The 27452-nt window shown below is 36.6% G+C and overlaps 1 protein-coding gene across 1 annotated transcript in view; it reads right to left on the bottom strand.

Annotated features, from left to right (window-relative positions):
- Positions 1–27452, bottom strand: part of GALNTL6 (polypeptide N-acetylgalactosaminyltransferase like 6) — a gene marked incomplete at both ends in the record, with an annotated part of 424708 nt that overhangs the window by 223192 nt on the left and 174064 nt on the right. The window contains one exon of the mRNA XM_079534806.1: positions 15239–15405. Coding sequence (XP_079390932.1) covers positions 15239–15405 — 167 coding nt within the window. The remainder of the gene's footprint in view (positions 1–15238; positions 15406–27452) is intronic.

Raw genomic sequence — 27452 nt, 5'->3', positions numbered from 1 at the left:
CGCTAAATACCATCCCTGAGAACCACATCCAAACAGTTCTTAAACACATCCAGGGATGGTGACTCAATCACCTCCCTGGGGAGCCTATTCCAGTGCTTCACAACCCTTTCTGTAAAGAAATGTTTCCTGCTATCCAACCTAAACTTACCCCGGCACAACTTAAGGCCATTTCCCCTCATTCCATTACCTGCCACCAGTGAAAAGAGACCAACCCCGCTCTCACTGTAAGCACACTTCAGATATTGGACCCTCAGAATCCTTTTCCCCAGACTAAACAGCCCCAGTTCCTTCAGTAGCTAAAAATATATACGTTGTATACGCAGATTTTTAACTAAGTGTAGCACCTGAACTCCGAGACAGCATGCTCAGTTTGCTAAGTCACTTGGTATGTGTCGTGAAATAAAAATGGCTGCTTTCTAATGCCTCATTGGAGTTAGAGAGTTTTCTCACCAGATTTTCAGATGACAAATGCACCTGCAACTATTGTTTTTTCATACGGAACAAACTGTGGGACTGAAATGCTGGAGTCGAGTCATTTTTGAGTTTCTCATGTAAATGAATTAGTTGTGCTCAAAACATGTTTTAAAGCACCACATCTGATTAGAAATGTAAATTTTTAGAATAAACTTTGTGAAGTTTCAATATTTATAAAATCGTCTTAAGGATGACTACCTCTCCTTTTTGAATAGGGATACTGTACCCCAAACACGTAGAGCTCTGCAAAAGGCAAAGGAAGTAGTTCTCAGTAGTTTGTGGAGCTGCAGCACAAACTGCTATACATGTAGACCAACGGACATTAGAAATACTATGCCTTATTAATTTTTTATTCATCCAAATTCTCCATTGATAACTCCCAGACAGAAAATCAGTAATGTATTACGTGACTTTCAAAACAGGACAATTAATTTTTTCTTTCTGACAAAAGAATGAAGTGATATTTTGCCCTTTAAAGTTACTAAATCATGGAATATCCAGGAAAGTCCCCCACTCTTACAAAACATCCCCATTTCACCCACTCATGGTACTGTTTGCCTTTCCTGCAGGCAATGATAATTGCTTAGCTGATCAGAATGCTTAGAAATGCTTAAAGAGAAAACAAAGAGCAACAACAATGAAATACTGCACTTCTTAAAGCCAGGCCTGGGGCCCCCAGTACAGGAAGGACATGGAGCTCTTGGAGTGGGTTCAGAGGAGGGTCACTAAGATGATCAGAGGGTGGAGCACCTCTCCTATGAGGAAAGGTTGAGGGAACTAGGATTATTTAGCATGGAGAATAGAAGGCTCCAGGAGACCTCATTGTGGCCTTCCATGTACATGAAGGAAACATAAACAAGGGGGGGGGGACAGATGTTTACATCTGTTATCTGGATAGTGACAGGATAATGGGAAATGATTTCAAACTGAGATATGGGAGATGTAGGTTAGATATTAGGAGGAAGTTTTTCACGCAGAGGGTGGTGACACACTGAAACAGGATGCCCAAGGTGGTTGTAGATGCCCCATCCCTGGAGGCATTCAAGGCCAGCCTGAATGTGGCTCTGGGCAGCCTGGTCTGGTGGTTGGCAACCCTGCACATAGCAAGGAGGTTGAAACTAGATGACCATTGTGGTCCTTTTCAACCCAGCCCATTCTATGATTCTATGACTGAATTGACAACCACATTGGGCAGCAAGGCCAGTGGATGTGGGAAACAGGCATGGGAAAATACTCTTTTAAAAAAATTTCATTTATTAACAGAAATTAACATATGAATCTAAAAATATATATTAAAAACTCTAAAACAATAGCAACAATCATGCTTTCAAATCATCATAGTCTGGAAGGAATTCTGCATCTCTTAGTGCCATACATCCATAAAAAATACTGCAACTACGTGCAATTAGAAGTGTTCTCCCCATCATACCAAAGCAAAATCCCTAACAGAGACCTATTCTAAATGGTCTGGATTTTCCTTTCTGTGCAGAGCACTTTCTTTGGCTGAGCCACTGCAGGAATCTTGATGTTTCTGAGCTTGGGTGGTCAGTCAATTTGCAAGCCAAACTTACAGAAGAAACTATCTGCAGTAGACTGGATAGACTTCCTTCAAACAAGCTTTAAATTATACATTAGCTTTTCATAAATATTTTCACACTTTGAGAGAGAGGGAGATTAACTTTATTTCCATTATTAATTCAATTTCAAATCTGAATCATTTGTCTTAACGTTTACTTATTTACTGAATTTTTGTACTGAGAGGGCAGACAGGGGAAGCATTCCTACAGCAGGTGAATAAAGGCTGAAGCAACTGACTATAAAAAACCAAAACAAAACAGAAACAGATTTGTTTGCCTCTGCAAGCAGTTTGTGCCTCAGCAGAATTACACAGCAGCCTTGCACAGCTGAAAAAACTGAAGCATACAATCTCAGAAATCAAAGGTAAGAAGGAAAGTAGTCTCTATCGCAGAGGAAAAACTTTCTGGGGCTAATGTGGGAAAGCAGAGAGCAGTGCTTCAAAACTTGCAGCATGTTCACAGGCATCTTGCTTCTGGTAATTCCTTCTTCAAAACCTTCCACTGCATGTGGAACTTCAACTTGGAAAGCCTGATTTAACCCAGTCCTACTAAAGTAAGTCCTTTTTGATTGCTAGATACAAGTTGGTAATGTTTCGCGCACAAATCAGCTACATTTAAAAAACAAACTGTGCATGACAGATACGTTAAAGCACTCAACCATTTATAAACATCCTAGAATTGCCCATCTGTCTGAAAAATACATGAGCTTAATTTGGGAAAACAGCACATTAGAGGTGTCCCCAAAGTTGACTGAATTGTCTGGATAGTGATTTTCTGAGAGGAACAAAATATTCATTTTCAAGCTAATCAAAATTATAATTGTATTTTTGTACAAGAAGATTTGTAACGAGACAATTCAATACATCATTAATGCTCCCTGTGAAACATCCAAGATGCACAGAGCAATGAACAAATATGCATAAGTACACTTTTGATTTTTGATTGCACAAAATAAAAATCCGCATAAAGACATAAAATACTAAGCAAAATAGATGTGTTTGGCAATAGGGCCTTCAATTATGCAAGATAAATTAAATAAATACAGATGATGCTAGAACTGCTCATCATTAGCCAGGAAAGAATCACTGGAAACAAATGCTGTCAAATTATGTATCGTGTTATCTCAACAGAAAAGCATTGAGATTAAATGAATACAAATGAATCCCAGTGCTTTTAATACTCATATATATATTTTTTTTGGTAGGCAATCTTTCATTCTGTTTTGTTTTGACAGAATTAATGTATATCAGGTCTTTAATGGAAGCTGAAATTATCTTCTGTTTTACTCCGTGTATGAAGCAAGGTCAGAATAGCTATTAAAGCTCTTCAAACATTTCTGATTTTGCCAGGGATACCAAATTAATAGGATAGGACAAACCTTTGTTCCTCACATATAAAGCTTTGAAGGCGCTCATTTGCCATAGCCATTACATGATTTCTCTCTCTAGGTCATGTTAAGATTTGAAAATTAAACACTCACTAACAATCCTGCACGTAAGTACCACTCTATAGAAGACTTCAGCATTCATTTCAGGAAAATGTATGCAGTTAACAACAAAATCAACACTCTCCTAGCCAATCCCCAGAGAAATTATTAGAAGGTATTATCTACATCCACTATCTGATCCGAAATGCTTTTATAGAATGAAGTTAATACAGCATTTTACTACTGGAAATCTGGGTTTAAAATTTTCTTACAAGCTATAATCATGATTTGATGCCTTGGTCATCTTGTGGTTTTGCTTACAAAGCAAATTATTCTGTTTCTTATATGTATGTACAGTTTAGTGCTAGTGAATTAAAATAACTGCTCATTTCTAACAATAGTAATATATTTCAAATAACATCAGTGAAATAGCAAATAGGCAAAAAATTCACACACACACAAAAAGACATTCTAAACATTTACAAAGAGGTAAAAGAATGTGATAGGTTTCCTGAGTTATTTTCTTTGAAATGCATAAACTGTAACTTATGATATGCATGACAGTATTGTTACTCTTCTGCTTGGTGATTATAAGCCTACTTGAAAGCCTGCGTTCAGGGAAGGATAAGAGATGTTTTCAAGGTCTACCTAGGTGAACTCAAATATCTCAATTAAGACAGCCATGAGTATAAAAAACTACCAACTTCAGAAAGACCAATGGGATGCTAATTCAAAAGCTTGTCACGCCTTATTAAACTGCTTTTAATTTTGAAAACTGAAAGCTGCTGGTCCTTTCTCTGTATAATGGAAAGATGAGTTATTTGAAGTACGGAGAACATTGAAACTTCAACAGATATGGAAATAAACAGAAGAACAAACAAAAAAAAAATTTAGATTTCTAATTAAAGAAAGCTGCTAAATACCAGAGAACTAATGTTTGGCAAGAATGTTCCAGCTGGATACTAGCAAAAAAACCTTGCTATAAGTTTATCAAAACAGCTCTATGTACAATCTAAAGTCTGTACTCCTGACGACTAATAAGAAGTCATACCCACAACTTACATGGACTACAGATGAGAGCTCCAAAGCAATGGGTATCAATTACTATCCCACGCCATTTGATTAAAGAATTTCATGCTGAATGCTGCTTTATTAAAGAGATGCATCATCCAAAGATGTGAAAGTTAATTAACATCTCCACTGCACTACTAATTGAAGTTGTGAACGTAATACCTCTGGAGTACTAGCTAAGCACTGGCTGGATGACCTCTTGACTCCCAAGATCACTTATTCGTAACAAAAACTTTACTTTTTTTAAATAATAAAAAGATTCTCTAGATACTCAAAGAGAGGAAGGAATGCAGGGAAGTGCAAAAGGACTATACATTTTTTCAATTTTCCAGCTACCAATATGCATCTTTACCATAGATCATTAACTCTCATAGCTGAAGAAGGTAAACTGTAAGCTAATTGTTCAAGGCTCTTGTCAAATTATTTTATGTATTATGATAATACAATGCTATTTTGAGAGGAAAGCAAACAGCTGATGTATCAGAGAAAATGCGATGTAGAAACAAACATATACTCAAGTTTAAAAATTTTCTTTGCTCTTTATGAGATAAAATCTATTTCACATAAAGAATACTTAAGTAATTCAATTTCAACCATAAACAAATTTTTTGAAACATCAAAGTTGAGAAGCATAATAGAAAAAACTGAATTAACTCAAAATTCATTTAGTTTACTATGTGAGTAAACATGCTTCTCATATTTCAAGATCACCCGAAGTGAACATGGTGATGCCTTTCAGTATCTTCTTTCTAGTCTTGGTCGTGTTATGTGATGGTTGAGCTTAATGATCATAAGGGTCTTTTCCAACCTAAATGATTCTCTCACAGATACCTAGAGAACTATACTCCATACAACGATGGCATAAACATTTTTAGGATCTGACATGCACAAGATCCAGCTTTGCCAAAGCACAAGCTGCCCATCTGCATCACCTCGCCAGTGTTCTAAAAATTCCTTGCATACTCACAATTGAAAAGAATGCATCCTGTAGTCACCAGAATGATGCACACCCAGCAAACATTTCACAGGGTGAAGGAATAGGCCCAGAAAGATTCACCAGTACAAAGCTAATGGTACCACAGCCTCTGTACTCTGACTCAAGTAAATGAGAACACTCAATTATTTAAACAATTCAAGGAACTATGTGGAAAAATAAGAAATTTACTTTCAGATAGAAACAAGAACTCCAGACATGCAACATTAGTAACTGATTTGCGCCCAAGTGGGAGCAGTGATGAAGTATACAGGCACTGCTAACTTTGTCCTAAAGCAGACACATTTACAGTCAATTTGGTGCAGGCAAAGTGTACAATCTTAGTTATTTGAAGCTCTTCCCACCTCTCCTTCTCTCACAACATGACCATGTCCTTTCACTACAGCAAACAGAACATTTTGAGATACAGTACAGAAGCTTTTCAGATCACCATTATTCTTCTGAGCTGAACTCTCACCCTCAGGGTAACCATTTCCTTCTCCACGGGTGCAGCAATTTTGCCAAGTCACAATGCCTTCAGCAATAAACATGCTATTCAAGGTACATTCAGTAGCTGAAGGCAAAAAGCCTGTAATCCACAATTTTGGAATAAAAAAGCCGCAGCAGAAATTGTAATAGCAAATAATCAAGATTGAGGAAGGAGGGACAATGAAGCATAAAAGCCTGGTATTACAATGTCAAATTGGTTTATTCACTTATGTTTTGAGTGAATGTATTCTTTCACGTTGTTTTTGCTACACTCACAGTACAAACTTACTCTATTTCAACTGGAAGCAAGTCCAAGTAGCAGTTACATCTTTAATAAAATTTAAATAAAATTTGTGAATACATTATAGAAAAGATGTTTTCAATATAGCAAGCATAAAATGTAAATCCTAACTTTAGTATATGTTAACATTAAGATTGTCATTACTTTGAAGATTTGCTCAATTAAATTCCTACAGAAGTTCCCTTACATTGCCAGCAATAACAGCAGTCCAGCCAGTGTTGCTGGAATTGCTCTGAGTTCTTGGATGTTGCTTTAATCAGCAGTTAGGCCTTTGCAAGTTCTTGAAGCTGTAGAAAACATTTTCTTCGTAAAATTCTGAGGCTGGTGCAACAGGTTGTTACAGCTGGTAAGGTTAAGTGTTGCGAGTATTCAGCTATAAACCTAATAGGGATACAAGCTCATAACTGCTTTCTCACATAGCATCTACGTGTCTTACACCTTCTACCACAAACACCCACCAACACTATGGCTAATGAGAAAACACTTCACTTGACAGGGGGTTTCAAGACACCAGCTATAAATGTTAGCTCTCTAGTTTACAGCTTTCAAATACCTACAGAGTCAGCATCTGTTTGGGATGACTTTTGGATGACAGATCCTCTTGCAAGTCCTTTTTGCAGATAATACGTCTTCTGCAAGAACTACAGTGTAATTGATAGGGTCACCAAGCATCTTACTACTCACAGCTCATTATTCCATCTCAGGTAAAGAGGCAAAAGATGCTTTGATCTAACATGCAGCACTTGCTCTTGTACTCAGCAATGTCCCTTCTGTCCAGGATGTGCCACAGGGATAGACACTTCAAGAAGATGATAAACACAGTACTCTTGTTTGCCAAGGTGCATCTGGACAGTTAATCCATCACACAAGACCCAGACCAAGTTGCAAGAACATGCTTTGCAAGATCACTTCTACGCTTTCCAGTCTCCAGTCACGTTAAGCAGGGCAGGATCTGGCCCAGCTCTTTTTGGTAACTTAAACATAATTCACTTGGGAATGTCTTCTGACAGATCTGTACTTTGTATCAGCTTTGAAGGTGGTTTCAAAAGCTTAACTGTTGTTTTTATTTACAGTTTTAACAGGGTCTCACAGTTCACTCCTCAGGAAAAAACCAGAAAATCGCTATTTCAAAATTGCATCTGGCACCAAGCTTTATCCAAGGACTTATAACTTTATTTTCTTATTACCCGGTTTCTTTTTTTTTTTAATTAACAAAGTTTAGTTCCTTCCTTGAGCAAGACTTTTAACATTATACTTGGATTTTATTGTTGGTATGGGCAATACTATTCCTATCTCTCAACAATCTTGAGAAAGAGACGACATAGCAGTGAAGCAGATGACGCAATTCCTCATGCATTCTGGTACAGTAAGTGTGCTTCAAATTCAACATTCATTGCTCAGTTTTATTTTTACTCAGCTGGTCCAAAATGAAGCAGATCTTTCCAGTCTGCACAAAGTAACTAGCATTCTCCAGAGAACTGTTATATATTGAAGGCAGCTTGACTTAAGTGCATTGTTTGTAAATATTGATGTACACATATTGTAGCACTAATTGTTTCCATCTGTAATCCCAGAATAGAATTAGCCATAATTGTTCAGCTGAATTATTTCAGTTTAGTATTCAGTTAGTCAAGGTGACACAATTCTGCACGCTTTTATCTCATTTCTTTCTATTTTGTGTTTGTTATTTTTAAACCTCATCACTTGTTACTATCCCACTGTACAGCAGATAGTTGCTGAAGTTTTTTTCCTATCATATAACTTCCAACCATGGGATGTCACATAGGTAGCAGGATCTGCAGTGTAAATGAAACTTGCTGCATTAGAAAAATATTATATTGTTCTGGAATTATTCTCACTGCACTTTATGCTTTCTACACTGTTTAAAAGAGTTCCAACAGGAATGAGACTTACTCAGATAATTCTCCTTGCGATTTTACAGGCATCAAGAAACATCCTCAGATACAAGATAAACACAGCTTGTTTCAAAGAAAACATGTGCCTTGTAACACTCCCTTCTACATCTTCTGAACTGTACTATACCTGAGTCATACGAAACTGATCTCAAGCTAGGCCAAGTCAAAATCATACATCAATAGGCTCTTTTCTGATGGATTTTTATGATGCATGACATGATTTTACACAGATGATCAAACTGGCATCCACTCTGAAATGCAGCTTAGTCTCAAAAGCACACTATTTCTTCTCCTCAGCTCAGTAACCACTAGGTACTCATTTGCCCTGGATTCAGTATTCATGTAGAATCCTCTTTTTTTTTTTTTTTTTGGTGTGTGTACTAATACCTGTAAAAGCATGGATGGTCCTCCTTCCACCTTTCCACTCCCACCATGTCTAGAGACAGTCTTGGATTGCATCCTAGTGCTTTCTCATTAACACTTAATTTTCCATTCCTTATCCTTCCGTGTCTTCAGGAAACATCAGTGAATTCTGTCCACATGATCTCTCAGATGCTTTTATACTGACATTGCTGGAAGCACTCTGTTTGGCAACCTGCTCCCTATACGCTTTTATGGAAAAAGGTAATCACCTTTCTCCAAGATGGGCAGACACTCAAGTTCAAAAGCATTGAGTCTGGTATAGGAAGGTGGAGAATTATAAATATGTATGTCACTCCCAAAGTAATGCCTCCTATTTACTTCCATGAAAAGTACAATAGATACAAAGAGCACAATAACTGTTTGACAAAACAAAATCTCAGCTAAAAACCAGTGCTTTTCAAGCTGTCACCACCATTATCTATGCATTTTCATTAGCAATAAACAGGTGCCTGCACACTGCCCTCCAAAAAGTCTCTATGGCCATCTAGAGTGTGGCTTGTCTTTCACATCACTGTCACCACTGCTGAAAAGCACCACTCACCAGCACACTGATGCAAAATACTTAGTTCATTTTCAAAGACGAGCACCTTGATACTCCAGACAGATAAGAATAGGCTCCTTTATGTAGACATTGTGAGGAGATGCCAAAGAGCAATCTACAAGACAAGGAAGTGCAAAGAGGAAACTTGCATACCTCAACATCAGTTCCATATAAGGGAAATTGAAGGACCTCTTGCAAGAATCCACTGAATGACAGGTGCAAGTGTCAGTCAGGTGCAAGGTTAGATTTAATATTTATGACAATGGGCTTCATGGAAATTCTATGAAAATTCAAGTCTTAAGTGTATACAGTTCGGGTGATTTAGCTCTAGAGAGTACATGCTTTGTGGAGAGATCCCCATGTACACAGCACTGTAATAAACCAGAGTTGGCCTTCTAAACTATTATTTGGTTTAGGGAGCTTTCTTAGTTACGATCTTTGGTAAAACAGTGGTTCTCACATCCACTGTTTGGTCTTCATAAACATTCAGCAAGCACTGATGAATGTGAATGGGTGCCATTTTTCCTGAATGGAGGAATTCAACGACATACCTTTGCTTCATACATGCTTCTATGTCAGACACCATTTTGTCAGACTGCCCTCTCTGACTCTGTGGGCCAAAGGCATTGCTTTTCAAGCAACTTTATTAGAGAAATTTAGAAAGAAGAAAATTAATTGCACATAACTTCAAAGAGCTCCAGCTTAAAGAAAAATATACTGAGCAGTTATATACCACTTTGAAAATCAGGCTCCTAAACTCAAGGAAAGGAACAGACTAGAAAGCATTTTCTTTTAGAGAAGGTTGATTTCCTCCCCCATTTTAAAAACATTTTGTATTTTGACACCAGCGGCAATTTTTGGAGCAGTGCTCTCACTATCTTGAGAATCATTGGAAAGCTCTGCTGGGATAATCATTCAGTAATAGACCTTCCCCTTTCATTTGATCAGAAAAGTTTTATTTGCCCATAATCTGAAGCCAAGCATCGATAAACTGGAATCACAAGTGATATGTTACATAAACTAGTCATCCAGAGTTAAAATACAGGGCATTTCATCTTCATGCAACAAAACACAACTTGCCACTTAGGAAATACATGCTATCCAACATCCTGAGCTGCTTTGCTTCTAGCACATACTCCCTACCCTATCAATATACAACAACATTCAGTTAAAGAAGTAGAGATTAAAATACAAAAAAACAGGATCAGACAAACTCTATAAAGGCCAGAAAGGCTTTGTCAGGCTATAATGATAACTGGGTAATTAGGGTAGATCAGATCTTTCTCCTTGTTCACACAAAATAGGGAGCATTTCTAGCATTTAAATCCACCAGCCAAGTAAATCAGGCCCTGATCAATCAATGTATCTGGTTTTTTTTTCCAGCTGACCTACACATTATTAATCTGGGTTATTCACAGAACAGAGATCTGGCATAAAGCCTATGCTATATGATATAGGACATTATGGCACTCCAAGCATGAAACGAGCAGCAGTGCAGAAAACAGAACTAAGCAAAGGGACAGAGCCTTGAGAACATAACAGATGACAAAGTGAGAAGGGACCAGCTTATCAACATAAATTAATATTTCCCAGTGAGCTATACTTCACCAAAATACAAGTTCACTGACAGTGACAGAAACTAGTTCTTTCAGTAAGTCTGTAATCTTTCTTCCTTCCTCCCCCATTAGAAGAATATATATATTTTTTAAGTTAATAAACTTTAATAATTATTACTGGTAATAAATTCACTGTTGGTGGACGCACTATATTTATCTTACAATAGCTCTCTAGCTGGTGTAACTCCTATGAGGATAAAGTATAAGCAACAAGAATTAAAAAGTGCTTGGTTAAGTCAGTTTTACGTGCACAGGCACAAACTTTTATTAGCAGCTCTCAGGGCTGACTAAAACACAAAAGGTATTAAAACTAATGTGCAAAGCTATCTGCAAAGATGTTGGCAACCTACAGCACTTGTTGAACACATTAACAGAATCAAAGAACAATAGAATGGCTTGGGTTGGAAGGGACTCTGAGGGTTGTCAAGTTCTAACCCACCTGCCACAGGCAGAAGTTAATGATGCAAGCCTATCTGGTCGCAGAGTTTTGAAAAATGTATTAGAATTTTTAGGATTCCTTTGTGAATGCAAACTGTTCTGTAACTGAATAATTGAAAGCTAGCTTCCTGTTCAGTTTTATCTTTCATCCAAAAACTCTTGCCCAAATTCTGCTCTTTGCCACTGTTACAGCTATCCGGCCACCATACAGCAACTTCGGAGCTAACAACAGCAACAACTCCTCTCCCTCCAGATACAAAACTTACCTGCATGCCAACCCCCTTCTTCTCTAAACAAGTCACCTCACACACAGCAAAAAAAAAGCCATTCCAGGAAAACAAAACAAAGCGAAACAATAAAACAACACAAAACCTTTTCACATGGCTTACTGTCCCAAAAGCCAGGCTAACGAGAGGGATGTGCACACAAAACCACTGCAGAGACATCTCACAGATTCCACATCAACAAAGAGTTGTTCATTTTCCATGTCATGCAATACTTAGAAAAATTAATAGGACTTCAATTTAGATGTGGTTTGAAATATACGACTTGCAAGCATGAATCAGATATTAGAATCATTTGCAAACCCAAATCCATCACAGAGTTAGAAATACTCAGCATACTTTAACCATGCAAACGTGCATGCTAAATAACAATGAATTATTATTAATAATGAAGCAATATTAACAGCCCTCTGTGGAAAAGCTGGTGCACTTGAACCTAGAGCTGAGATATGAAAATTCAGTGGAAGTCTCTAATGAAGAGTGGACTGCCAAGTCAACTGGAAAAAGTAAAATCATTCTCAGATGTCAGTCAGAAGACAGCTCAGACAGTTCTCTTACCAAGAGCTTTCCGAGGCAGATTAAGTCTAATACTCCCCTACCTTCCACAGAGCATCCATGAATGTCAAAGTACTCCTGTAAACACATGGGTTGAGTTTCCTTCACTGTCTCCAGTATATAATTTGTTCATTAAATGCAAATTAAAAAAAAAAAAAACAAAATTACCCACATAAACAAACAAAACACCGCCCTTTTGTTGTAATAAAGTTCTTCCCTCCACATTCCTTTAGTATTTAAGTATATGAACTCTGTAAAAATCATATTAAGGTATTTTGCAAAATTTAAATCTACGTTTCCTTCTGTCTGCTAAGACATTTTAAAAATCATGTTGTGTTTTTATGTTGTCTCTTTTTGTGACAGTGCAGCACGTTTTCAAACTTTGTAACATTTGCTTACTTCCCCATTCCTATTACCTAGTCTCTAATCTGCATTACGTAGTCATTTAAAACAATTCAGCTCTCCTTTCACTTTCACCTAGCTATCATAATTTATGGTGAATATCATGTGTGAGCTATCTAAAAAAAAAAAGTTTTTTTTACTTTGATCACAAGAAACGTGTAAAGTAGTAGTAAGAGAATAAGAAAGTAACGAATATGAATAAAATGAAGGCATAAGTAATTCTGCTGACAAATCAGCAAACTGCTGGGTACCTGGCTATGCACTGTAACATTTTCATCATCCGTTATCAAAAGATCTTTATGCGCATACCCATATTTATATTTGCATTAGTTAAGAAAATAAAAAGCTGCAATGTTTTTATCTTTAACACCCCTTTAAAGTTCCTACTTTTTCTGATCTACTCAAGTTCTAACAAGGACTGTCTCTTGGTAACAATTTCTTCTTAAACTGTTGTGAAAAGGGTAAGTTTATTTAGTAGAAAACCCCAGAGAAAAACACAGACTTTTAAATCTCTACAGTTAAAATAACTACTGAACTACACTACTACTACTACTACTACTACTACTACTACTACTACTACTTGCACTACTGAAACACCTCATTCTCACTTCCAACTATCTACAAAGTATGTTTAGGTTCCTGGTACAAAACTCTTTAAAATACTAAGCTTTAAAACAAGTATAACTCATAAGTGATAATTAAGTGATAACGCATACGCTACAACTCATTTCGTAAAAGCAAGTAGTAACATTTTGACATAAAGTCTCAGTAAGGTATTACAAAATTGGACACAGATTTATCACCATACCATTTCAACACTGCACTTAACTTTGCTTGCTATGCTTCTACATGTTTGTACAGCAATTGAAACATGATATATTTCATCAATAGGAAAAAGAATAGCAGTACATTAGGAAGTTATTCAAACACTTTTTAAAAAGATTGTGTTATGAACTGGAATTAGAGAGTTGGGAAGGTGTATCAGACTTTTTTCAACACAAAACATCTGTACTATGTGTCTTCATAAGGTTAAAAAAAAGCACAAGAACCCTTTGATATGGCCTCATTTAAGACACAGTTTAAGTTGTAACAAATACAAGAAATAAACATAGTAAAGATACCAAAATGATTCTACGTATCTTGAAGTTCAAAGTTTTTTGATTCAGATAGTTGAAATATTAGTGCATTTTCCTTGCACGTTAAAAAAACTTCCCAAAACACAACTATGCTAACAACTCTGCTCAAACTCAAAATTGGCAACCATTCAAGAATGTATTTCTAATGTGCGTTTTAATAATAGCAACAAGAGATGAGCAAAGTTTCTCCTCACAGCACAATAGTTCCAGGCCTAACTCCATCCAAATCTTCTTCATAGGTTTCTTTCAGACTTTCAAACCAGACACTATGACAGGCAATTCTTCTATCTAATCTAATCATTTCTAATTGAAAACTGTTACACTGAGAAGATAAGCTCATACAACCTGAAATGAGGAAGACTTAAAAGATTTCTTTAATTTTTATAGGAATTGGTATTATAGAGATATAATACCTATATATGAAAAGAGATAGAAAATTCCTGATCAATAGCATTAATATTTGTTCTAGTAACTGGGAAGTAGAAGCTTTCTAAAATACACATTTTAAAGCATATAACAGTCAGTAAGACCTGCCTTAGAGAAATGCTACAGTATTACCATAAAGAGCAAGAATAGACTCAATAGCTACTCTCTCAGAATCAGAAATGTCATAGAGCCAACTTGAAGACTTCCCTGCAAGTTATTTCCCTGCTATAAACTTCATCTTGTTTACTGAGGGGCTTCTTATAGTAACAAGTCAGAAATCTGTTGCTATAAAGCTCCTAGCTGAGACAAACCTTTCAGATCAGCACAGAGCACGGTTTGTTCTCCTTTGCTATGTATCAGCCTATTCAGAACAAGGCTCACATACACATTAGAAACTGATGTTTCAGTAGAAACCAACCCCCCAAAAAATCAAAACCAAACAGAATAACAAGTCAAAGCACTTCATGATTAATGCCCTAAAATAAATAAATAAATAAATAAATAATACATGAATTTGAAAAAATAAATTACTTCCAAATTCTATAACACAGTCATGTATGACTTGTACTTAAGAAACCGTTGAATTTCATACACAGAACTTTACAGCATTCCATTCTTGTACTGCATTCAAGTAATGATGTCTACATTCATTAGATGATGTAATTTTTCCTTAATTTTGCCATACAGAGATGCCATGAGCTTTGATTAACAATTTGGAAACAATTTTTTACATTCTAATCAAAATTGTCTCATTTCTCTGTATGATACTTTGTACCAAAATATGAAGCTTACTAACTCAGTGAAATTACAGGATTGGAGTCTAATGAATTACATCCAAACTGGCCAAAGTTAAAGGTTTTCAGAGTGAAAACCAAGATTAAGGAAAAAAAAAAAAAGGTTCAAACCCTAATAATTCACAGTATTTCAGAAAGAATTTATTCAAAATACCATATCAATAAAGATGAATGAACAGTCAATCTCTTTTCACCATTGAGGCAAAAAAAGCAAGATTATATCAAATTAAAAACAAGTTGTTCCCCCCCCCCCCCCCCCCCCCGCATAGGAACATCACACATTAGTTCAGGAAAGCACTTCAGCAATTATTTTTTCCTCAGTTTTTCCTTAAACTTTCATTTCAACAGGAACCATGTTTCATAAAAAATTTCCAAACAAAACCATTTGGGCCTTACCTCTGTCACTGAAGTCGTCCACAAGAATGATTTCTGCAATCAGGCTGTCTGGAGTGCGGTTGATAATACTGTGTATTGTTCGCAAGAGGGAAGTCCAGCCTTCATTATGAAATGGGATAATTATGCTGGTATTTGGTAGCTTTTCCAAGTACACCTTGTGCTTACAGCTAGAGAGAGAGAAGAAAACAGTTGTGTAAGCGCATAGAAAAGTCTGCCTTGGCATTTACTGCCAACAATTTTGACCTCTCAGCTGACATATTCACAACACAAATTAACAGTATCCACAAGTACAAATCCAGCTTCCCATCTAGATATCCAAAACAATCCTAAAAGCTGTGCATATAGCAGCAGCAACACATTCTGAAGGTGCTGACAAAAATAGCAAAATGTAAACTACACTGACATCTTAACTGAACAGTATCTAACTTAGTAACAGTGCTTAAACTTATGTTTTCAATAGTAACTAGTTTTCATGTGTGTATGCAAAGAATCCCCTTATTCTAGAAAGGCAAATAATGGTCTTGCAATTCAGTTTCTCCTAATATCTGAAAAACGCTTCAAGAATAATGCTTAGTAACTGAAATGGATAAATCATTTCTTTTGCATTAAAAAAAAAAGAAAAGAAAAGAAGGAGGAAAGGGACACGTTCTACCAACAGCACGGCACTGCATTGTCAGCCACATCCAATGTGGACAATGAAACTGAATGATTACTCCTTCTCCAAGAAAAAATTACACTCTGACCAAGGTATCCATACAAACACACACAAACTGCTTTGTGATAAAATGACAACAAAAAGCGGACAAAACCTTTGACTTCCCACTTACAAGTACAAACATCAGTGTTTTTTAGAAAAAATAACTTCATACTAAATACTGCAATAGGTTATAATGTTGATTTACATATATTTGCAGCCAGTTTGGCATTTCTAGTTTACAAGTGTTACTTGAAAATCATTATTTAAATGTTTTCCTAAAAATAATATTTAAATTTGTCAGCCATTTCTTCCTAGACCAGGGAAACAATGAAATTAATGACTATCCATTTGCATAAATAACTTAAGGGAAATATTTCAGTAAGCAATTTGCTGGGAGAACATACACACACACTGCAAAAAGTACAGCTATTCTGCAAGAGCATGTAAAAATTCTTCTACTTAGCTGTAGGACGGAGTAAAACAAAGGGAACCAATTACATATACCGGAGTCAGCTGACAAATCAAGAAAACCACTGATCAAAGCCAACCACTACTGTTAATATCGGATTAAAACACATACATCTTATGCTTTTCCAGAAAGCAAGATTTTCCCTGTAGTATTTTTAGCTCCCACTAGGTAGGTTTCTAAAATTCAAAAGTTCATCATCTCATTTGGAGGAGAAAAAACAACCAAAAACAAACCCACAACAATGAATACTCAAACCCCAGAATGCTTTTTCTTTCTAAAGAATATGTTCTTTCTAAAGGGGAACCAATTCTTAGCTATCTTGCAAATCATAACACTTGCACACATGTATTCTGGTCACCAGCCTCAACTTGAATGTGTTGCAATTTTCAATGAATACACAGTGCTAAGTGTTTTTCCAACTTAAGTGACAGAATAGCGAAAGTCAGTGTGTTCTTTGGATATGCTTAAATGTGGGATACTAGGAAATCCAAAAAATAAATCATAAGATCAACTTCAAAAAAGGATGGTAGATTTAAAAAGGCAGGCAGTTCAGCCAGACAGTTTCAATCAAATCAAGATTTGCTCGAAGAACTAATTCAATACAGAAAAGATTATTAACATAGTTGATGTCAATCAACATTACTTAATACTCTCTTTTTCATGAACAGATCACACAGGCAAATGTATTAATTGAGAGCTCCAGTGTCACATCACTGTCTGATTAAAAAAATAAATTAAGACAAAAATCAGTGTGGATTGAATAAAAATTGATTGCTAGGTCTTCCAATTTTTTATTTTTATTTTTGTTGGGAAGGTATTTGCTATTTTTAGCTGGGTTCCACTGGGATCAGTTTTTGCCCTGGCAGTATTTTCACTTGGATTAACAAGTAAAATTATTTGTGAGAACAAAGTGGATTTGAATGATGAATGAAGATGACGACAGGTCATCTGACGCGTGCAGCTTAATTTTGCATATGTTGTAAACCAGATCACTTGAATGAGATGTGTGTATATTTATACTAACATACAGACTCGGGAAAAAAAAAAGGTCCCATGACATTTAATAAGTTTTCTGCCCTCAATTCCATAGACAAAATATTTGAAATCAGTGGATTTTTTTAATTATTATTTTTTTAATTTTTGCTTCAGCCTCCACTGTATTAAAATCATGATAGTGTTCTCAATAATCAGTCTTGGGTATGCATGTAAACTCAACATCATTACCCTTACTGACACAAGCATAACCATCCACGATCAGCATTAGAGAACATTATTTGACTATTCTTCCATAATTTTCATTGTATTTTTCCACGCCGTGCAAGTACTGTACAAGGGACATTATACAATTCCCTTGCTCAAATCTTCATAATTATGTAACTGCATTAACAATTTAGACTTGAGCAAACATTATACAGAAACATGTGTGCATACAAGAAAAACTAATATGACAATGCAGTATAGCTCCACTGGCACCAAACTTGTGGATAAATCAGATGCAATGGTATTTTCAAAATTATCACCACAAATAAAAAGTTATCAACCTTGAATTGCACTTTCAGATATTGCTCTTCTTGAGCAGTCTTGCCTTTCATTACATAAACTTTTCTTCCAATTTATTTGAGCATTTAATTGGTATTTCTTACCAAATTTAACAACACAGTACTACCCTTTGTACTCTATGGACTTGCACAGGGGATGTTAAGAACTGAGGACACTAGGGCATGATTTGTTTCCAAACTAATTTTCAAAGCACTAAGGATTTCCTCTCTGGCCAAAATATCTTTCTCTTATTTTTAGCTCCTCTCCCCCCAATAATTGGACAATTTACTGTGTGCTGCTTTGGTGGAAAATAGGTTGGCCATGAGACAACTGTGTGCCCATGTGGCCAAGGTCAATGGCATCCTGCAATAAAAAGAGCATGGCCAGCAGGTTGAGGGAAGTGATTCGTCCCTCTCTCTGCTCTGCCCTAGTGAGGTCACATCTGTAATACCATGTTCTGTTCTGGGCTCCCCAGTTCAAAAAAGACAGGGATCTCCTAGAAGGAATCCAGAGGAGTGCCATAAAGATGATAAAGGGCCTGGAGCATCTCCTGTACGAGGAAAGGCTAAGTGACCTGGGTCTGTTCAGCCTATAGAAAAGACGACTGAGGGAGATCTGATTAACATTTATAAATATCTAAAGGGAGGCAGGAGGCAAATCCATAAGGCCAGGCTCTCCTTGGTGGTGCACAGCGATATTACAAGGAGCAACGGCCTAAAACTTGAATATACAAAGCTCCACGTAAACATGTGGAAGAACTAGTGATGGTGCATTAGAACAGGTTGTCTAGAGAGGTTGTGGAGTCTCCTTCTATGGAGATATTCAAGATCCATCTGGATGCCTACTTGCACAACCCATCATAGAGTACCTTCTTCCACAGGGGGTTAGATGCAATGATCTTGAGGTCCCTTCTAATCCCTGCAATTCTATGACTCTGTAATGATACGCCACTTCAAGTATAGCTGCTATAAGGACAGGTACCAGTAGATATGGTTGCCTTCAACCAGATGCAGAACACCAAAGAAAGGCAGGGTAACAATTCAGTAATAAAGAAGGAACAGCTTATTCCTTTCCAAGGATCCGGGCTCACCAAATACTCCACAGAAGGCAATCTCCTTGTAGAGAAACCATTCCCTTGTGGCTGCCACCCCTTAGATGAGGTAAGGGAAGCATGGACCCAGAGTCCACTCTTTCTAGTCACACAGGTGAACTGCTCACACCAGTGCTTACAGAGCTGGTCACATGCCTTCACCAGGTGCTCAATCATTGATTCAGGCTATGACCAAACTGTTCCCATATAGCTGTGTTTCAGCAACCCCAAAAATACTGTTGTTTTCCCAATGTTTTGAGAAATAGGAAAGAGCTACATAATACTGTTTATTATAAGGACCTAACACAAACATCAGCAGAAACTGGCAACTATGAAATCACGATTTATTTATTTAATAAAAAGTTACGGTATACTTTATGAATAAATATTTGTATAGTAAAATCTTAAGCATACAGAACTGACAAACTGAACTCTTTACAGCCTGCTTATCTTAAACACCGTTCCTACATTATGTTATTATAGCTGGGCCATCACATGTTTTAACTCACTGTGAAACACTTAAAATTGACCTTGGGCAGAAACAAACAAGAGACATCATTTCTTTTGAAGGCATAGAGATAGCTCTGTTTAATGCCCTGATGAGTTTTAGGTTAAAAAAATATCCTACAATATTGTATATCTTAACTAAAGATGCAGAACCACAACATGTTGCATCTTTTCTGCTTCTCTGCTAACAGAAATGTACAGAGATCCACCAGCTGTGTAGAACAAATGAAAGAAAATGGGCTTCAAAAACGATCATAAAGGAGAGAGTGCTGGCACCATTTCAGCCACTTCACAGCAAAAGTTGATTCATAAAAGCAGCAATTTGTTTGACCCCATGGATAAAACAACTGCAATATTTTATGCACGTTAAAGGATGCCAATAACAATGTCTTGGCCAGCTACCAGGGTCTGTGCTTTCTAGACACATCAACTACCTTGTAAACTGCGCTTTCTGAAACATAATAGCATAGGAGAAGTTAAATGCCTTTCAGACATCCCACTGCTGCATTTAGAAAGCAAGGCAGCAGCCTTCTACAGCAGTTACTTCATCATAAATGTAGACCACCTCCAATTTTCTCGTGTTATAGAAAGAGTAAGTTACAGCAAAATATAATCAGCTTGCAACCTTTCTTCTACCAGCTCTGTCAGTACATGCTCTCTTAGCAGATCTGATATTTCCTTCTCATTCTTTAATGCAAGAAACTACAGCACGCAGTGGGCACCCAGCTGCTGACAAGCCCATGACAAAGCTACCTCGACACAACATTTTTCCAGTGAAGATTTACATAGTAATTGTCTTAGCACGTCAAAGTGTTCAATTTACAGCAACAAGCTTCAGTCACACCGTGTTTCTGTTCCAATCTAGCCTTGTAACTGCACCTGATAAAGTAGTGATAACTGATAATTTCTACTGCTGTTTGACAAGGCTGTAAAATTAGTCTGGGTGTGAGCTGATGGAGGGGAAAGTAATCTTTACTTTCACAGCAGTTCTCCGTTGGGAAGCAAGAATGCTTTACTGAGTATGGGATTCAAATGTCACAACACTTCTTCTTCCCTACTGGAACAAATAAATCTTCTGCAAAAACTTATTACTATGTTCAGAGAAAAAGAAAGATACAATTGTACAGCAGAAATCATTTCTGTTATTGCTGTTAAGTGCAATAACAAAAAAATCAATGCATCCTGAAAACTGCATAGGAAAAGCCTTGCATCTTTTATGCAGGTTTTCACTCAATAGTGATTTCATAAGATCATGAAGCTGAGTTAGGTGCTTGTTATTTCACATCTATGTCATTTTGGTCCGTCACAGGCAATCACTCCAAAAAAACTGCATGGCTTCAAAGAAATCAGAGTGTTTACCTCACTTCATTATTCAAAAAGAAAGTTTTCTCTAACCAAGGAAAGTGAGCATACAAGACAGATGAATCATATGATACAAAGCATGTCTGTGCTTGCAAAGCCTTGTTCTACAAGATAACGAAGTTTAAAACTCCATCACTGATGGCAAAATCTTAAGATATATATCTCTGTAATGTGCCTAAAGAAACTTACCTATTTATTCATATATATTAAATCTGGGCTTTGAAAAAAAAAAAAAAAAAAAAAAAAAGAATGCATATGGTTATCCCATCTCAAAACTCCTCACTTAAAGGAATCTTACATCAGCAAGCATCTAAGTACTGCATTTCAGCTTTAATTTTGCACTTCATCACCTATGAATGCCTATTCCAGCAAGCAACCCGATTTATATAAAAAGTATAAATGTATGTATACACACACACACACTTTTCTTGAGAGATTTTAAAGATTATTGGTGTACTCAAAATTCATTCATCACAGCAAGCAAACCTATCTGATTTCTTCTCAGAAATGATGCAGATCTTAATAGAATCGTCACAAAGCCTCTAATATAAGTCTATGTTTGTCTTCCTGACTGAAGGAAAATGAAGAGGACCAAAGCTCAAGTTTTCATTGTTTCAAAGTGCATTCTAATCACGCTGCTTTAGTAACAAACTAACCTTTGACATTCAACTACCATTGATCTTCTGTTCCAGAAATTCTAGGTATTCTTTTACCACTTGACCTTGTGCTCCAGAGCTATTCTACAGGCTGCCAAAGGTCAGCCACATCTTTTCCATACTAAATGTACTGCAGCTAAGTACAAGATTCCAACCACATTCTACTTGACTGAGAATACAACAGGATACTGCGAGTCATCTGGAATTTCTCTTGAAGTGTCAAAAAGGATGAAACATTAGTGCATATAGAACTCAAAGCACAAAAAACCTGGAGCCCACTTTATCCAAAACTCCCTCCTTAACTATAATGACATCAGAGCAGAGAATTACAGTGACAGTATCTGATCAGTGAGGAAGCACAGAATTGCATGCAATGTTATACTGTGAGATGATAAGCAAGGTATCTTAGAACAAGGAAAATGCAAACATTGTACAGGAGGATCCTCCTCTGCTGGAAAAGAAGCTCAGGACTCAGCACTTTCAGGTTTTCTCAAGCCACTGGATTAAGCTACTCTGACATCGTTAAGTTCTTTGTCCCTGATTAGTGAAAGAATATAGTGGTTGCTGAATTACCCAAGTTCAAATAAATGGAGAAAGCATGCCCTTCTATCTCCAGAATGCCTCAATTACGTAAGGGATATATAATTGAAGTTTACAGTAAAGCTTACAAAAGTTAGTGGATAGAGCAGATGATAAAATGTATTGATGGGTTTGGTGAACAAGAATTAGAGGGTATTTGATGCAGTTAACATCAGGTTGATCTAAAACACATTATAAAAAGTTCCTGCATTACATAAAAATCAGTTGTCTATCTGTGCAAAAGGCTGCAAGGCCTGCCATTATTAGGAAATTCAGTAATAAAATAAACTAAGCAAGAACAAGCACAGTATACCTGTATAAAGATACTGAGGGCTATAGGCTGCATGTATCATCCAAAAATCCAATTACCATGGATGCTGAAAGAATCCAAGGGAAAAAAACTGGAAGCAGCAGCCAGGCTCACATATTTCTTTCAATATCACCTTTCAATATAGATAAGATAAAATAATGGGTGAGATACTATTACGTCTGACTGTTGTCAACAATAAAGTCACAGCCAGTAGGCATGGGAGCAAAAGCTGTGAAAATGTTGCAGTCAAGACTCACAGACCATAAGCATCATAAGTGTGATCAGCGAGTTCTCACATGTGCTACCACATCTTGTGGCCAGGGCAGCCTTTGGGAAATTAGAGCTCAGTAAGGCCATTTGTAATCCAATCAAACAAAATAAAGAAGTTGCTTTTTCATTCTAGCCTCACTGCACATTTCCAGTCCTTATTTCATGACATACAGCAGCTAATTCTGTTGCTAACAAGAGCGTACCTGCAATTTACGTGAGTTTTTAACACTAGAGCTGAAATTTCATTTACTTAGCAGCATGTAAACTTATGCAAGATGATAGATGCTTAACTGTATGAAAAAAAAATGCCCAGAAATGAAGTGAGAATTGATATAAAAGAACAAGGAAGGTATAGTGAAGCTTTAACTAAAACTATTAAATTGCCAGCAAACACAAGCATTGTATTCATCCATGAAATGCAAAGGTCTGGAACTCCAGAACATTCAGTCTTTCTCACTGATCTTGAAGTTACATGTGGTTTCCTTGTGAGACAAAAGTTTTAACCGCTGTCAAAAGCTAACAGTCTTGGCTATCCCAGATGCACAGAACTGGCTGTAGGTAAATATCCTTCAGTATTCCTTTCCCTATTGTATTTAGATTTCACAGCTATGTTTATTGCAGCTTGCTATCTTCTCAGCCGTATGAGAGACTTTACTGCAATTCAAACCCCACAAGAATGACTTTCCTGCACCTGCATAAACAGCTTGCTTCGCTTATTAATTTTTTTTTTTTCTAGTAAACAGACCCATTAATCTGGGCTATCCTTATTGACCTACTCAACACCGCAGATACTGCTCCTCACCAACAGGGTGGAGAGGGAATCATCAGTCTTCGGCCCCATTTTAGTTGTTTCTGTTATAAAAACAGGCACACAAAGCATCCAGAAAGCACCTAGGAATTATTCCATTGGTACTACCAATGCATACACTGCACAGGAACTGACAGAGACAGAAAGCCACAAGTTTTCTCAAGTATAAAATATTTCTGATCCTGTTTTTGAGGAGCTACAAACTTTGAATGAGATGCCCTGAAGCAATTGCAGAAAGAAATCTGGGGAGGCTTGGAAATGGGGACATTGCCTATCATGTTTTGGCACGCATGACTTTCCACCTTCACTACATTACACAGTAACTGCAACAGGAAAAAGCTGTCAGTAATAACCTCCAGCTTTATCACTATCCCCATAGAAGAACAATTTGTGCTTAATCAGCTGCTCCGTGGCCAGATAAGTTTAATATAATACCAATAAACATTAATATAAAGAAAGGCAGCCCTATGTTGAGAAGTCTAAACTAACACTTTTCTGAAGTACCAGAAGTGGGCTAGTAGATTTTGTGGTTTGTAGACTGCAGTCAAACTAAGCATAGGAGTAAGCAAGTTAGGAAAAAAAAAGTTGCATCAGCTAGCTAGTAGCTGTTCTAAGTTAAGCACACCCAGAGTGCCTCTTCAGCATCCCTGGATAGCAGTGACATCTGCCCTCTGAGCAATGAGATGGCACTGAATTATTTATCTACTGACTACTGCAGAGATTACTTGAGTGCCTTTGAGCTAACTTTTACAACTTCTCATGGAATTTTCCATCATTAAGCATAAAAAAAAGGAAAGCAGAGAAGTCAGCTTCTCATCTGGAGGGAATGGAGCTGCAGAAGAACTGGGTCTGGAGGGCAACTAACATCAACCAGCATGTTAGAGGATTCAGATATTAAATACTGAATGATTATAGAACTAAAACACCAGCCTTGAATTTTTGAAATGCATTTTTCTCCCATGTAAGTCTAGTAATCCTATGTTGTCATGTTTTTATGATTTTTGGTTATAGATATTCCTGTAAGATCATGTTACTCCATAGCATTCTGTAGTGCACCAGGAGTTAAAGTTAATGCAAAATTTACTAAAACATAATTAAGGAATAACAGTAACTCCATGACTATTCCACAGACCCCCCCAAAAAACACAAATAAAGCAGAACACAAAACAAAAGCAAACAAGTCCACACATCCACAGCTAAACAAAAAAACTTAAGAAGTCTCCCTGCATTTTTTTTTTCCAGCTTCATTTAAAAATAGAAGGGACAGCAACCTTACTGCATTCAAACATTTTGAAATAGAACCATTCAGGCATTCTCAGCTTCTATTGCTGATAAGGAGTTGAAGAGCTTCAGTTATGCAGAACAAGTATAGAGAAATGTGTGGTGGTTTGTTTGTTTTTGTTTGTTTATTTAATTATGAAAACAGAAAAACTTCATTAGTTAGTGTTAAGGAGACAGAAGATAGTCCATTTTTATTTTAGGGCTGCATCTTTTCAGAGGCCTGTAAGAAACATAACATCTAAGATCAACAAACATTGCTTGGACTTTGAGAGGAAGCCTACTGGGCTACCACTGCCCCCACCTCATACAGCAAGAACCACTCAACACTTAGAAACACTGACTCCAGACCATGCCTGCTGAAAACAAATGTCACAGAAATCAGGCTGGGCATCCTTAGTATGAATTATTTTGGGTATCAGTATAAAATGGATCTATCTATAGCTGTGGAAACCTAAAAAGGATGAGATTTCTGGTAGCAGATTATTCAGTAAGCCAAAAAGGATTTGTACATCTCTGCATGCACAAGTATAAACAAGTGTTTTACAAACCACAGATACAAGGATTGCTGTTGGAATAAACCTATGTGAACACACCTACAACATGGAAGATCTTGAATCATAACTCTTGCAGTTTATTGGCAACCAGAATCAACTTGAATTCTTTTCATTCAAGAATGAATAGCTAAAAAATTAGATGCTCTGGTTTATGAGGAATGAGGAGTTTCAAACAGAGTATATACCACAAGTTATATTCACTATTTAGGCTATGTGATTGCAATAATTCCCCCAAGCCTCATCACAATTCCATTTTGAATGTTATTCAAACATGAACCAGATTTGGTTTTACTTGAACAAAACCAGTAAACACAGATTGTTTCAAAATGCAGAGAAGAATTAATGGTAATTGTTAAACAATTCAACAGCAATTTTCCTTTCCAACAGAAAACGATCACAATTTTATCTGCTATCTTTAGGAAGTTTGTTGTATTCCAGGCTAAAGCAAGTGACACAGGCCAGCAAAAAAAAAAAAACAAACAAACAAAAAAAAAAAACAAAAAACCAGTCTCCTGTTCTGTTGTATTTTGAAATATTTTTACTGCTAGTATAGAATTTTAACTTTAAATAGTAATTCCATGGCCAACTCTAAACGTTTCCCAGAACTCAACTGTTGCCTTCAACTTTAGGTGACAAGCAGTCTTATTGTCACTAACCACATCCTGAAATCCCAATGAACTGAGAAGGCATTCCTGTTTCAGATTTTCATTTGGAATAATAAACAACAACAACAAGCAAAGACCAAACATATACTTAAATCCCATTTTTCTACACTCTGAACTCTGAATAGCCTTAAAGCTAAATACTTTTTTCAGATGTTATTGCAGGATGTTTATCTTGAATTATCCATTGACAATGCCTGCAACAACGCATGCATTCCAAAGGCAAAAGAACTGTTTCTTAGCAGAGATGACTTTTCCTTCAACGTAAACATCTAAGATTTCCCTAGTCTTCTGCTGTTATATAGAAAACAAAACTGACCCCTTTCCCCAGTTTCTGCATGGAATTTTCAATGGAAAACCAAAGACCATATATGAGGAACAAGCAAAATTTGTTAGATTTTGATATTTTTGATATATTCAGATACACTTTGCAGTGATCTGTCTTGCAAGTCCTGTTTCTATAGATAAACAAAAACAGCTCAGTAAGGTTGGTTCTTAAGGCTGGGTGCTGATGGTAGACAAAGAACAGAAGATTAGTTAACTAACGCTGTGAGCATCTACTTCCATGAAACTGGTACAGAAATAAGACATGAAAGAGCACATAGAAATGGCAGAAATATTGTTCAAGTGCAGCTAGAAGAGAAAAAAATTGATATGGGAGATAATAGAAGAATGCAACAAAAACATATAAAGGACTCAGGAAAGTTGTTAAAGTGGCCTTAAAATAGAACTGTTTCATTCCTCTAGAGATTTTTACAGCTAACACATTTTCATTTCTTAAAAAGGAAAGGAGCATCTATCTCAATACATCTTTCTGAAGCACTCTAAATATTCCAGACTCAAAGTAAATAAGCAAGAATACTATTAAAAAACCCACAACAAAAATGAGAAACTGAGTTTCTCAGATCCCAAACTTCTAACTACTTGCTTGGTTCCCCTCATCCCCTTACCAAAAGATATATCTTGCAAATCCTGATCCCAGTTTCCAAAGAGAACACGGAAAAAGTTCATTTGGGTTAAGAAGAGCAGGTTATCTATTTCTATCTCTGCATACTTTCAGAATATTAGTTTCTTAGATGTGGGACTTGAAGTTTATTTGGTTCAAGAATTTCTAATAATGTAACTTTACAGGAGTGATTTCAGAAATATAGGCACTACTACAGCTGTTTAAATATATTTTGGTCTTAATTGCAAGATTCATTACTCAGTTTTTATTGCATTCATGAAGGCTTGTAGCTTTTCTTTCGAAGTTTCTACAGACAGCAAGTAAACTATTTGATTTGTTTTTTGAAATCATATCCTAATTTGTTTCAAGGAGTAACCACCAGAAGCACAGAGCCTACTTTTGTCACTTCATTATACTTAGTATACAAGCTATGCACAGAAATATGCCTTACGAGATGATGAAGTCAGTTAACTAGTGGACAGTT

This window comes from Tetrao urogallus (assembly GCF_951394365.1).
Source record: "Tetrao urogallus genome assembly, chromosome: 4".
Lineage (NCBI taxonomy): Eukaryota > Metazoa > Chordata > Aves > Galliformes > Phasianidae > Tetrao > Tetrao urogallus.
Note: the sequence above shows the minus strand (reverse complement) of the source record. Positions and strands in the feature narration are given on the sequence as shown.